The sequence below is a fragment of the Myotis brandtii genome, unplaced genomic scaffold, assembly GCF_000412655.1.
Source record: "Myotis brandtii unplaced genomic scaffold, ASM41265v1 scaffold303, whole genome shotgun sequence".
Classification (NCBI taxonomy): Eukaryota; Metazoa; Chordata; class Mammalia; order Chiroptera; family Vespertilionidae; genus Myotis; species Myotis brandtii.
The window spans coordinates 205182-217950 of NW_005361573.1; the positions used below are offsets into that span (position 1 = coordinate 205182).

The following is a 12769-nucleotide window of genomic DNA, read 5'->3' on the forward strand; positions in this document are numbered from 1 at the left end:
CTTTCTTAAAGGGACAGGTGGCCGGAATCCGGTCTACCTGCGGCTCCTGGCCCGTCCCCTCTTTAGGGGAGAAAGAGGGTTGCAATCTCTCCATCCGCCCACCGCCCTTCCCGCTGGGCAGGGACGGATTGCAAGTTTTCATGCACCCAAGTATCCTTTTGCAATTTTATTCTTTTGGCCTAAATCGCTCCTCAAGGCAAGCTCGCAGGCATGTAGCTGCTGCCACCGTGGGCCAAGTGTGAAGAGGGGTGTCCCTACCCTTGCGCCCCGCCCCACCTGGAGCCCCAAGGCGCGCAAGGCTCCGCCGGCTGCAATCCCCTTGACCCTGCCCTGCAACTGACCCTCGGGGGAAAGACCCCCCGCGGGGCTACTGCGCATGCTCCGAGCTGGACAGCTCCAGAGAGGGAAATTTAAAAACGGTTCTGGCTGCGACGGCGACCAAATTGCAGGACGCCAGGGGCGAGCGCGAGGGCGTTCCCCTCCGCAACCCTCGCCCACCCCAGGAGCGCGGGTAGCGGCGGCCCGGCGAGGACTGGCTCCAGGTACCGCCATGCAAGGTCGGCTTTGCTCCTTCCTCCCGGGAAGTGCCCGGCATCGCATTTCCAGGGCGGAGACCCGTGCACCGGGCTTGCAGGGGCTGCCTTATTCTGCTCTATTTTTATTTATTTTTTCCTTCCTGGGAATCCCTGAATGACTTTTGGGGCGGATCTGAGAGTCTTTGGTGGGTTTCTGTGTACGTTTCAGGCTTTGAGACATTTAGGAAAGATTTCTTTTTTTTTTTAAAGGCTGTTTTTTAAGGCAGCGGTGGGTGGGGGTTGGATTGGCTTGCCGAGAAGGGCAGGTGGCATTTCTGAAGGCATTTCCAGGGCGGGAGCCATGCGGGTATTCCTCCTTTTGCAATTGGGAACTGGGCTCCCCGGGAGAAACAGGCAGGGCACCTCCAGCTGTCCTTTCTTGCTTTTTATTTTCAAAGTGATCAGAACTGCGTGCGGTTGAAAATATTAGCCTGGGAAAAGGAATCACGTTTTTCTGATGTCTATTTTGCGAGTCCACATTTCCCAAGTCTTGACATTTAGATTCTAGAGTCTTCCTCTGCCCTTCCCCCATTCATTCGAAAGAACCTGGAATTTCATTCCATTCTCTTCCTTCGCTTCTAAAACCCTGTGGAATTGCCCTGGGAAAGTGACCTGGGACGCCCAGGAATTCTCTAGTACTTTTTTTTTCTTCCTGATTCTTTCTTCCTTTCTTTCTTCCTTCCTTCCTTCCTTTCTTTCTTTCTTTCTTTCTTTCTTTCTTTCTTTCTTTCTTTCTTTCTTTTTCTTTCTTTCTTTCTTTCTTTCAAAGTTACTGTTGGTTGTTTGAGTTCCGTCCCTCTGAACTGTGGGAAAGCGGTGGTTTCTGCCCTGTCCACATCGTTGCTCATGGCAGCTTTGTTTTCTGCTTGTCTTTTCTCCAAGGAGATGATAGAAAGTGACATCTCATCCATAATGTCAGGAATTATTCGACACTCAGGGCCAAGTCATCACCGCTCTCCGCAGGAATACAGGTGAGGGCTTCGACCAGAACAAACGATATGTTTCGTCATTGTGTAAAGGGGTGCGTGCTGTTGATGGTTCCTGAAAACGATTGTTACGTTGCATTGTGGGATTCTGTAGGAGAGCTGGGACGTTCTGATTTCCAGGCTGGTCTCTCTGAGGGTGCTGAGCTCATGGCCTGGGGCAGTGGGATCTCTAAATGCCTGTGGTCCTTTGTCCTTTGCAACAGAAGCCCTCGCCTGGTTTAGAGACTGGGCATCCTGGCGAATGTTAAGATGACAAAAGCAGCTATGGCTTCCCCTCCAGTGGCCCTAACAGGGCTCCAGGAAATGCCCCCAAAATCGGGGTCTGGCTCCCACCCTCCTTGGTGCACTCCTGGGTTCTACTCCTGGCTGTGTGACTTTGGACAAGTCCCTTGCCCTCTCTGGGCCTCCGTTCCTGGTCAGTTAAATGATGCTCTTGAATTAGATGGTCTCAAGGTCCCTTCTAGGTCTCATGTGTTTGAAGAATACATGAGATGGAGACTGAGGCCAAAATACAGGACTTCTTGAGACAGGATGAAGGGAAATACAAGTGTGGGTGTGGAGGTGGGATGTGTGGGAGGCTTCACCTTTTTCTCTTCAAACCTCAGGCCTAGAAAGGCCCTTCGGGGGCTCAACTAGTCCAGCCTCTTCTTTTACAGATGGGGAAACTGAGGCCGAGAGAGGAGAAGGGGCTTGTGCAGAGTCACACAGCAAATGGGAGGGATTAGAAAAAAAAAGGAAGGACCTGGAATGTCCCCTCCACCCCCCACAACCTCTCTCCCTTGAGCTCTGAGAGGCCTCCTTCTTTTACAGATGGGGAAACGGAGGCAGAGAGAGGAGAAGGGGCTTGTACAAGATCACACAGCAAATGGGAGGGATTAGAAGAAAAAAGGAAGGACCTGGAATGCCCCCTCAACCCCCCCACAACCTCTCTCCCTTGAGCTCTGAGAGGCCTGACATGGTTCCCAGCCCCACCCCCATGGCGAGCACCAGATTATGGAGTGGGAGCAGGACAGGAGCCGGCCTGAGATGAGCAGGCTGTCACCTCACGTCCCCCATCCGCCTCCGGTGCCTGGTGGGGAAGACCCCCCCCCTCGATTAGAGAGGTGGCTCCCTAAGGGTGGTGGGTCTGGAGGCTGCTTTCTGAGACCCAGATGAGGCACAATTTCAAACACACATTTGCCAGGAGCCTGCTGTGTGTGGAGCTGCGACCCCAGGTGTAGGCCAGGCACACAGCAACCGGTGAGCACCTGCTGTATGCCAGCCCCTTCCTTCCAGCACTCACCTCAGCCTGGGACGCTGCTCTGATGAGTCCTATTGTACAGGTGGGGAAACTGAGGCCCGAGACATGAAATGGCCCTTCCCAGGATCATACAACCAAAGGCCTATGGGTTTCCCGCCAGTGCCCAAGGGTTTAAATAATGGCAGGCGGAGTGGGGGCAGCGTAAGGGTTGCAAGTGTGGGCTCTGGAGTCCGTTAGAATCCCAGCTTCTCTGGCTGTGGGGAGCTCTCTGAGCCTCAGTTTCCTCATCCATAAAATGGGGATAGAGGTGGCACCCATGACCTGGAGTTGTTATAAAGATTAAATAACAATTTCTGACTCTGCTGCTCGCCCATGGAATGATCCTGGGACAAACGGTTTTTGTCATTCACATGGATTCAGGGTTGTTTTCTCATGTGAAACAGCTAATATGTCCAGAAGGCAGAATGACATCATCATCAGCACCATCATCATCATCATCATCATCATCATCACTGGTGGTTTCTTAACCCTTATTACCTGCCTGACCTGGGCCCAGCAACCCCATCAGAGTAGCACTGTTGTGCCCATTTGGCAGATGAGGAAACCAAGGCTCAACCAGATTAAATGGCTTCACAAGGTGATGCCGCTCGTTATGGGCACAGTGAGAATTTGCACCTGAGGCTGTGGCCTCCGCAGGGTATGGTGGCTGCCACCTCCCACGCCCCATTGGTGAAGAAAGAGCACAGGTGCTGGGACAGAATACATGGTCTGACCACCTCCTAGCTGTGTGACCCTGGACAAGTCACTGGCCCTCTCTGTTCCTCAGTTTCTTCATCTGTGCAGCGGAGCAATGAGAGAACCCAATTCTCAGGTTATTAGGAGGTTCTGCGCCCCCATCTAGAGAAGTTGTTTAGCCAGGCCTGGGGCAGAGGGGACGTTTTCATGATCATACACCAACTCCCCCCGCTCCCCTCCCACGAATCCCACTTTCCCCTGCGTAATGGCCCTGGAGAGGTTTATGGGCTTCTCATCCGCCTCCCAGGCCTCGGAGAATGGCTTCAAGGACCCCTCAGGGCTGCTGGTCCAGCCTGGCTCCAGCCCCCTCGCAGCCCCCCACACAGGCTCCTCACAGGCTCCTCGCAGCCGTCTGCCCCTCATCCCTAGGGGCCCAGTATGGCCGTTAACTTTCAATGGTTGTGTTCGGGGAGGTGGGGGGAGTGGGCAGCAGCTGGAGGCGGCCGCCCTGTCCCCAGGGAGTCAGTGGCCGGGCCTAGACAACAAATTGGCAGCAATCTCCCCGCCTGCAACCCTGTGGCCAGGGGCCAGGGGTTGGGACAGCCCTGACCTCCCGGGCAACGGCAAACGGCTTGTGCTCAATGTGGGTTAGCTGCTTTCCCCCGGCTCAAAGCATGGAAGGGACACCCCCTCTTAGAAGTGCTAAGAAATCGTTATTAAGCACCTACTGTGTGCCGGGCACCTGCTAAGCTCCTTAGCCAGTGCACCATCCCATTTTATCTTTATGGCAACAACCGTGAGACAGGTCCTGGCATTATCCCAGCTTCTAGACAAGGAGGTGGCTCGCCCAAAGACATGCACGCAGGAAGGGGCCGGACCACAGATTTTAACCACCTGCCTCAACCTCTGGAATTTATTCTAGAGGTCGAGTCCAACAACCCCCTTTTACAGATTGGGAAACTGAGGCCCAGAGAGGCGAGAGAAGGCTGGCTGCTGGCTCCTCGGGCCCTCACCTTCTCCCAGGACCATGCCAGACCCTCCTCTCAGAAATTAGGAGACCTTGGGCAAAACCCCTTCTCCTTGCTGGACAATGGTTTTCTCATCTGTGAACCACAGCACAGGGCACAAAATAGATACTTAATAAATACTCATTGGGTGGATGGGTAGCTGGGTGAACATCGTGTGAGATATAATACATCCAGGCTACATGCTCGTGATGACAAAATCCTGTCCCATGGACCAGATGGGCGGACACCACTTGCCTTTCCTCCAACCTCCCCCCCGCCCGCCCCCCGCCAAGCTCTGTATGGCGATGGTTAACCCCCTGTCAGTGTAGCCCCAGCCCCATCGGTTGTAACCTCCTTGCAGAGCGTGTGGGCTCCATCTGTCAGAGGCGGGACCATCCCAACATCCTTACAGTCCTTCACTCTCCTGGTGCCTGAACAGCTCCTCAGTCTACACTGTGGGCAAGGAAGAGGGCAGCCTTGCTGAGGTCTAGCCCTCCTCCGGGGTCCTGCAGTCCCACCCCCAGAAACATGCATGCAGCGCGCACACACACACACACACACACACATACACACACACACACACACACGCCTGCTGAGGTCTAGCCCTCCTTCAGGGTCCTGCGGTCCCACCCCCAGAAACATGCATGCAGCGCGCGTACACACGCACACACACACGCCCCAAGCCAAGTTTAGAAAGGGAAGATTCCCCTTTCCTAATTCCTAATGTAATCATTTCACATTATGCTCCCTCTCAGCCCAGTTGGGCATTTCTGCACTTGCTTTTGAGTTCCTTTTTCCTGGAAACGGCTACAAAAGATATGTTGGCTAAATAAACACCCCTGTGAAATGCTTAATCCCTTCCGTGTAAAGGTTGAATTGGAAACAAGAACAGTTTGTGGTGATGTAACAGTTTCTGACTAACCACATCTGGAGGAGGCAGGTGAGACTTCTTGTAACAGGCGTGGAGGTGACATCCCAGGGAGGTCCCGGCATGCCTCTGCACCGCTGGGGTGGTCGTCTGACCCCCTAGTGACAGTGCTTTCTGGACAGATCCCTCCCAGTGACCATGAAAGGCAAGAGGAGAGAACGCAGTGAGGAGGCAGGAAGAATCATGGTTTGAGCGCCTCCTGTATGCTGGGCACTGTCTTACAGTTTATCTGCCCTCTGTCGTGGGAATCATTGTTACTAACCCATTTTACAGATGAGGAAACTGAGGTGCAGGGAGGTAAAGTGACTTGCCCAAGGTCCCACAGCTACAAAGGGGTTGACATGGGATTTGTAACACCAACAGATGTTCCTTCTACTGCTCAATTGCTATATCAACTCTAAGGAACCCCAAGATAGGAAATAAAGGGTTCACTGTGGGCTTGACTTCAGCTCTGTAGGCAAAGATCCCCACAGAACTGTACTCCATCCACAAATATGTGTGGCCCTGTGCGGGCACCTTTGCAAGAACACCATCGCATGTCACCGTACAGACAGGGCAAGAGCCCTGGGGTCCAGTTCGCCTTGGTGGACAAATATTTGGGAGAGAATGAAAGCCTGGACTGGTGTCCTCTGAGTCTGTTCGGGTGTAGGACGAAGTTATCCCTGTCTTCCAGGAGTTTAGCGTCTACAAGACGGATGTAGATGAGAAGAGATGCCCGAGTAAAAGTAATGGGTGATCGTGGGAGTTTGTGTCACGTGTAGACACGAATGGCACAGATCATTCTAGGGGATGAAAGACTGGGAGATGCTGACTGGTCTGGGAGGGCTTCCTGGGGGCAGTGGTATCTAAGCTGGGCAGAAAATGGAAAATGGAGAGAGATTGTGGCATGCAAGATACATTGGAGCTGGGATGGAGGCTCTGTCTTCCTTGTCTACTCCAGCAGGTATGTAATAAGTGCCCACAGGCTGCCAGGCCTTGTTCGGGGAGCTGAACAAAACAGAGGGCTCCCCATCCTGACCCTTGTAGAGTGAGGCTCAAAACGTGTATAAATGCAAAGTAAAGGGCCACTAGGGTTCGGGGAGTGGCCAGGAAGGGACTCTCAGAGGAGGGGACGTTTAGGCTGAGATCAGAAGCCTGAGAAAGAGCCTGCTGGGAATGAGTACATGGAACAGCATTTCAGGCAGAAGGAACAGCATGTGCAAAGAGAACAGACTGTTGGAGGAACCAAAAGATAACCAGGTTTGCCAGGGCAGAGGGGATGGGAAGGCAGAGAAGGGGAGGAGGGAGCCAAGGGCCAGATCATGGCAAGGAGCTGGACTCCTGCTCCCTGACAAGTTTTCAGGACAGTGACAGGTTCTGATGTCCCTTCTGAAAGGCCACTCTGGCCGCTGGGTGTTTCATAAGCGCATCTCTAGCTCTTGAGCCGCTCACTGTCCTGCACTCTTCCCGTGGTTTGCCTGCTCGGAACCAAGCGGCAGGCCCTGTGATCACCTCTGTTCTGCACAGGAGGAAACGGAGGCTCAAAGGCATCGAGTCGGCTGCCCAAGGACCCCCCATTAGGAGTGGAGCCAGGACTGGAATCCAGGTCTCCCTGGGCTCACCCCTCTAGTGCCCTGCTCCTCTGGCTCATCTTCCATCCCTCCAGCAACACGACTGATTAAGGACATGGTTGAGGTTGTGAGGTTGGTCCCCCCCGTCAGTGTAGGATGGCAGCCAGGGGTGTCTCACGTCCCCCAGGGTCCCCTGACCATGGCTCTGCCACCGTGGAGGCACCTAGCAGATTCTTCTAAAAATGGTATGAGGGTGGTTTGCTCTTCCCCATTTACTTCAGCCAGGCTGGCAGAGGCTGAGGGAAGAGGCTCCAGGGCGAGTGGTTTAAAGCCCAGCCCCTTTGCTGACATGCTGTGTGGCTGAGGGGCATCTCTTCCCCTCTCTGGGCCTCAGCTGTCCCATCTGTGAAATGGGTATGACCAGTAGCCACCTCACAGGCCGTCGGGAGATGAAGAAGGTGCAGAGCTAAGAGGACTGGCAGGAAGGTGGGCACGCCACGGGGTAGTTCTCCCTCCTCTCCCCTAGGCCCGCTAGAAAGTGAGCTCCTTGGACAGGAGTTTTGTCTACTTCCCGGAACAGGGCCGGGCACGTAGAAGTTCGGGAAATGTTTGTGAAATGCTTTGGACCCTCTGCTAGTGGCCATCCCCACGGAGGCCACTTTATGCTGAATCCATACTCTTCAGAGGATGTTTGCCGTAACGGAACCTCTGCTGTGCAGTGCACATTGATGAGCTGGGCAACTGCCTGCATGGGCTCATCCAATCCGCAAAACAAATCCCCTGTGAGATGGGTATAGGTGTTAGCGCCCCCATTTAACAGATGAACAAACCGAGGCTCAAAGAGGCAGATGACGGCAGACAAGGCTCACAGCTACTAAGTGTCTGGGTGGGATTCAAACTCGGGCCTGGCCGACCCCAGAGCCCACACTCATAACCACGACACAAATGCCACAAAGAGAACAATGAGGGGGGCCGTGGCCTGGGCTCCCCGGCTGAGATGGGCTCACGTAGGGCCTGGGCCTGGGCCTTCTGAGGAGCCAGAGCCCTCTGAGCAAACCCAGGGCTCACGGAACAATGTGGTGACAGCACATAGGAGCCCTCGGGAAATGCTGGCTGCGTCACGACCCTGATGACATGTTATTCTGGTGTTGGTTTTCCCAGGGTGCCACCTCGCTCCTGACCAGGCTCTGCCCCCCCTTTCCCGCCCCTCAGCATCCCCCCATTTCCCAGGTGCCCTGCAGGCTGTGGGTCCCAGTGGCAGCCTCGCAGAGATGGAAGGGACTCAACCCCTTGTGTTCCGGATGGGGAAACGGAGGCCTGGGGAGGGCAGGTGGGAGGTGCTGGGAGGAACCTGGGGCTGCTGCCAGGAGGCAGCTGAAGCACATTGACCTGGTCGGCCTCACCTTTCCTATCTGTGAATCTGTGAAAGGGGAGATGATGCCCCCTAGGGGTGTGTGTGTGTGTGTGTGTGTGTGTTTTCATAAGGAAAAGATGGATGTGGCTGAGCTTTGGAAAGAAAGAAGTGCCCCCCAGCGTGGAGTGGGGAGCTGTGGGCAGCCTCCGGAATCGGGAGGGGACTCTGAAGTGCCGGACAGGTATTTGTATTTTTTTTTGTCCCCAAAGCTGGCCGCTCACTGATGGGGAACCCTGTCTGTGACAGGTCCCCCCTGGTTTGAGGAGGGCGCATTGTCAGGGGTCACTCCTGAAACCCTGAACTAGCCGGGTCCGCTGCGTTTTCAGCCAACGCTTAGTGAACTGTTACCATATTGTCCGCAGCCCGTGTAGTGTAGGTGCCATTTTATTCCCATTTTATACACGGGGAGACCAAGGCCCAGGGAAGGTGAGGTACCTGCCTCAGCTCACACAGCCAGGAAGCGTGCAGGCGGGGCCCACCCGCCTTGGGGTCATGCCTGCTTCTAACCACTGTGCTACTCTGCCTTCCTGGAGCCCCGGCGCCAGTGCTGTGCGGAGGGAACGTCTCCTCTCCACCCCTGCTTTTCAGATGGGGAAACTGAGGCCTCGGAGGGACGGGAGCGTGCCAGGATGGTAACGCTTTGGGAATGCAATGAGGGGGTTACCTGCACGCGACTGCCATGAATTACAGGATCCTTGGAGGCTGTGTGGGCTCACCTTTCACCCAACAGGGGCCTGGCGGGACCCTCGGCTCCTGCTTGCATGCCCCTGGGACAGGGAGCTCACTACTTGGTGTGTGGCCTCCGTACCCAGCTCCCAGGTTTACAGAGCCCTGACCTGTCGCTTCCTCACTGAGCGGGTGAGCTGGGGGACTCGTTTTTTATTTTATTTTATTGTTGACAGTGTTGCAGATATCTGCCTTTTTCTTCCTTTTTGCTGGGGGAATCTTTTATAAGGAAACATACTAAAACTCAGAATCCCATGAAGTCAGCTCCTGAAATTTCCACACCTAACTCAGATTTGTACTTGTGATCAGGAGATGTAGAAACGCCACAGATTTTTCCATTAAGGCCAAAAGGAATGTTCTAGACCCACGGTCGGCAAACTGCGGCTCGCGAGCCACATGCGGCTCTTTGGCCCCTTGAGTGTGGCTCTTCCTAAGCCTTAGGAGTACCCTAATTAAGTTAATAACAATGTACCTACCTATATAGTTTAAGTTTAAAAAATTTGGCTCTCAAAAGAAATTTCAGTCGTTGTACTGTTGATATTTGGCTCTGTTGACTAATGAGTTTGCCGACCACTGGGCTAGACCATCGCCTCTTGGTAGGACTTTCTGCACCGTCCGCTGTGGCAGCCACCGAGCACGTCGGATGTGGCTGGTGTGATAGAGACGCTGAGTCTGTGATTTTAATGTTAATGGATTTAAATGTAATAGCCACAGGCAGCTAGTGGTTCCTATTGGCTGGCAGTGCGAGGATTTTCTGGAACGCACAGAGCACGTCCTTCAGCCACTCCTGCAGGGCAGGGGAAAGGACAGCGGGCTATAATGAACCCAGTCTCTGGCTGGGGTATCCTAGACAAGCCCGTTTCCCCCCTGGCCTCAGTGTCCCCATCTGGCAAATGGGAAGGCAGTAATGATAACAATACCTGTCTGATCAGACTCTTGTGAGTTTGACATGAGACCAAACACGTAACCCACTTTAGCTCAGGGCTGGCCACGCGCCAGGGGCTCGCCACCCCAAGCCGTGTCCACAGGGGAGGATGGGGGCGGGGCATCTGGGAAACCTGGGTCTGTGTGCTCATTTGTCCAGCCCTGAGGACTTACTGAGCACTGTGTGCCCAGCCCTGGGTTGGACTCTAGGGGTCCAGCTCTTCCCTCAGGGAGGGTGTGGTTCCTGCTTCAGCATCAGGATCTCCTGGGGCCACCTGCACCCAGCAGGGGGCTCTGCCCCTGTCCTGGCCTCCTCCCTGCCAGACCTGGGGTGGCCCCAAGGTCTGGGGGTGCAGCCCCTGCCCTCCTGGGGACATTAGCGGGGCTCGGGAGAAGGTGGAGGTGTGTGGTTAACAGGGTGCTCCCTGGGGCTCAGGTGGGGGGGACACTAAAGGTGCTCAGAGCATTGATGGGACTGCTCAGGCCTCAGTTTTTCTATCTGTAAAATGGAGGGAGAATGTAGCCCAGGCTCTGGCATACAGAAGTGCTCAACAAATGAAAGCCCTAGTGGGAGCAACCCCAGGGGCAGGAAGTGTATGTGACCCCAGAGCCCAAACTTCGAAGTCCTCCACTCCCTTGAGGCCCTAAGTTGATCATGAACATTAATGATATTAATATGAATGACAGCTAAGTCAGACACTGTTCCAAGTGCTTTATATGCAGTAATAGTTAATCCTCACAACACCCTATGAGATAGGAACTTTTTATCCCCATTTCACAGATGAAAAACTGAGGCTCAGAGAGGTTGAGTCAATGGCCCACAGGTAAGTGGAGACTAGGATTAGAACCCAGAGCCCAAGCCCTTAACCGCCATGGGTAGGTACTGCCTATGAGATGCACCCACCACCAGAGGTTTGATCCACAGGGGTGCCCAGGAACCTGGTTTGTTTACAAGCCACCCCAACACCATCTGGGTCTCCGATGGGGCCCCCACCTTGAGAAACCTGCCAACAGGGACTCCCTTCCACTCCTCCCTGTGGCCCCAGCGCCAGGCAGAGCGGTGAGGGCGGTGGGAGCTACAGCAGGTTGCTGAGCAGGAGTGGGGCTCCTACCACCAGAAGCTGGGCAGTGGGTGGACCGGCCTTGGGGTGAGCAGGGGTGGGTGGGAGCCAGACAGGGATTCCTGACAGCGGGTGGCACGCCCGGCTCTCTCCCTCAGCCTCACTCCGGGGTCTCCACGGGCCGAGGGGACAGATGGCATCACCCAGGCCCGGGCCGTGGCTGTCACTCGGCCGGACGAGTTACAAGTGGCCCAAGGGGCGGCAGCTGGGGGGGCTGCAGAAACAATGGCATTGAGACCCCAGGACAATGGGGGCCACGTGCCACAGGGGCAACAGTCGTTTGTCACACAATGGGCCGTGGGGGGCGGACGGCAGCCGGGCCAACTGCTGCCGCCGACACGGGCCGGCCGAGTTTTCAAATCATTTCCAGGCCGTGTTTTCCTGCGAGGCAGCCAATCGCCGGGCAGCTGGGCGTCACCTGATGCCAGCTTGGTGGGCCCAGGCCCTGTGACAACTGAGCAGCAGTGGCCATGGCAACGCTAATTGTGGCCCTAAAACACAGGGAAGGAGAGAGCAGGAGACATGGGAAGAAGGGGGAAGCGAGAGACAGGAAGAGAGAGAAGGAGGGCGAGAATACCAGACCGGGGGGCCCCCGCAGGTGGCAGGGGGTGGAGGCCGATGCCCGTCTGTGGGTCCCGGTCACGTGCCCGAGAGAAGCAGAGGTGGCATTTCTTCCCGCTTTCTCTCTCCCTCTCCAGCTCTATGTGTGGCACTCGGAGCTTGGAATTCGGACCCGGGGCCTCCCGGCAACAAACCAGACAGCCCCTGGCTCAGGGGGGCAGGTGTGGTGGGCATGGGCTGGGCTCCTGGCCCATGTGCAGCCACACTGTCGCCTGGACGAGGCGCTGCTGTGGGCCCAGTGCTCTCGCAGATCGGGCACCTGCCTGGCATCCTCACTGGGCAGCCTTTCTCCTTCCATGGAAGGTGCTGTTTGGGCTCATGAATCTGTTCTGGGCTGGGGGGGCATGGGTCCTAAGTGGAGCCTCCAGTGGACTCAGTGCTCTGAGCCTCAGTTTCCCCATCTGTAAAAGGGGGATATGAGCATATCCTACCTGTCAGGGTTGCTCTGGGGATTGAATGGGCCTATGCTTTTTTGTTTTTAATTTATTTTCATTGTTTGCAGAGAGGAAGGGAGAGGGAGAGAGAAACATCAATGATGAGAGAGAATCATTGATCAGCGGCCTCCTGCGTGCCCCACACTGGGGACAGAGCCCACGACCTGGGCATGTGCCCTGTCTGGGAATCAAATTGTGGCCTCCTGGTTCGAGTGGGACTATGCTCTTTGAGCGCGGACGCCATTACCTCAGTTTCCCCATCTGTAAAATGGGTACAATAATACTCCCTGCCTTATGGATTAACCAGGAATGTTTCAATGGCCTAATTCCTCGAAAGGACTTGATATGGTGCTTGGCATATAGTAAGTGCTCAACAAACATTAGTGCTCATCATCTTGGGGCCGGGGCTAAGGAACGTGTTAGAAGAGTGAATGCAGGGATGATCTGAGGCTGTGTAGTCTGGCTGCCAAAGGGAGGGTCCTGGGACCAGGGTGGGGAGATGGAAGGG

The 12769-nt window shown here is 55.1% G+C and overlaps 1 protein-coding gene across 1 annotated transcript in view; it reads left to right on the forward strand.

Annotated features, from left to right (window-relative positions):
* The first annotated feature begins 1460 nt into the window (after window positions 1-1460).
* The window catches only part of FOXN4 (forkhead box N4), an 18665-nt gene continuing 7356 nt past the window's right edge, over window positions 1461-12769 (forward strand). The window contains exon 1 of the mRNA XM_005869792.2: window positions 1461-1546. Within this exon, the coding sequence (XP_005869854.1) occupies window positions 1461-1546 (86 nt within the window). The remainder of the gene's footprint in view (window positions 1547-12769) is intronic.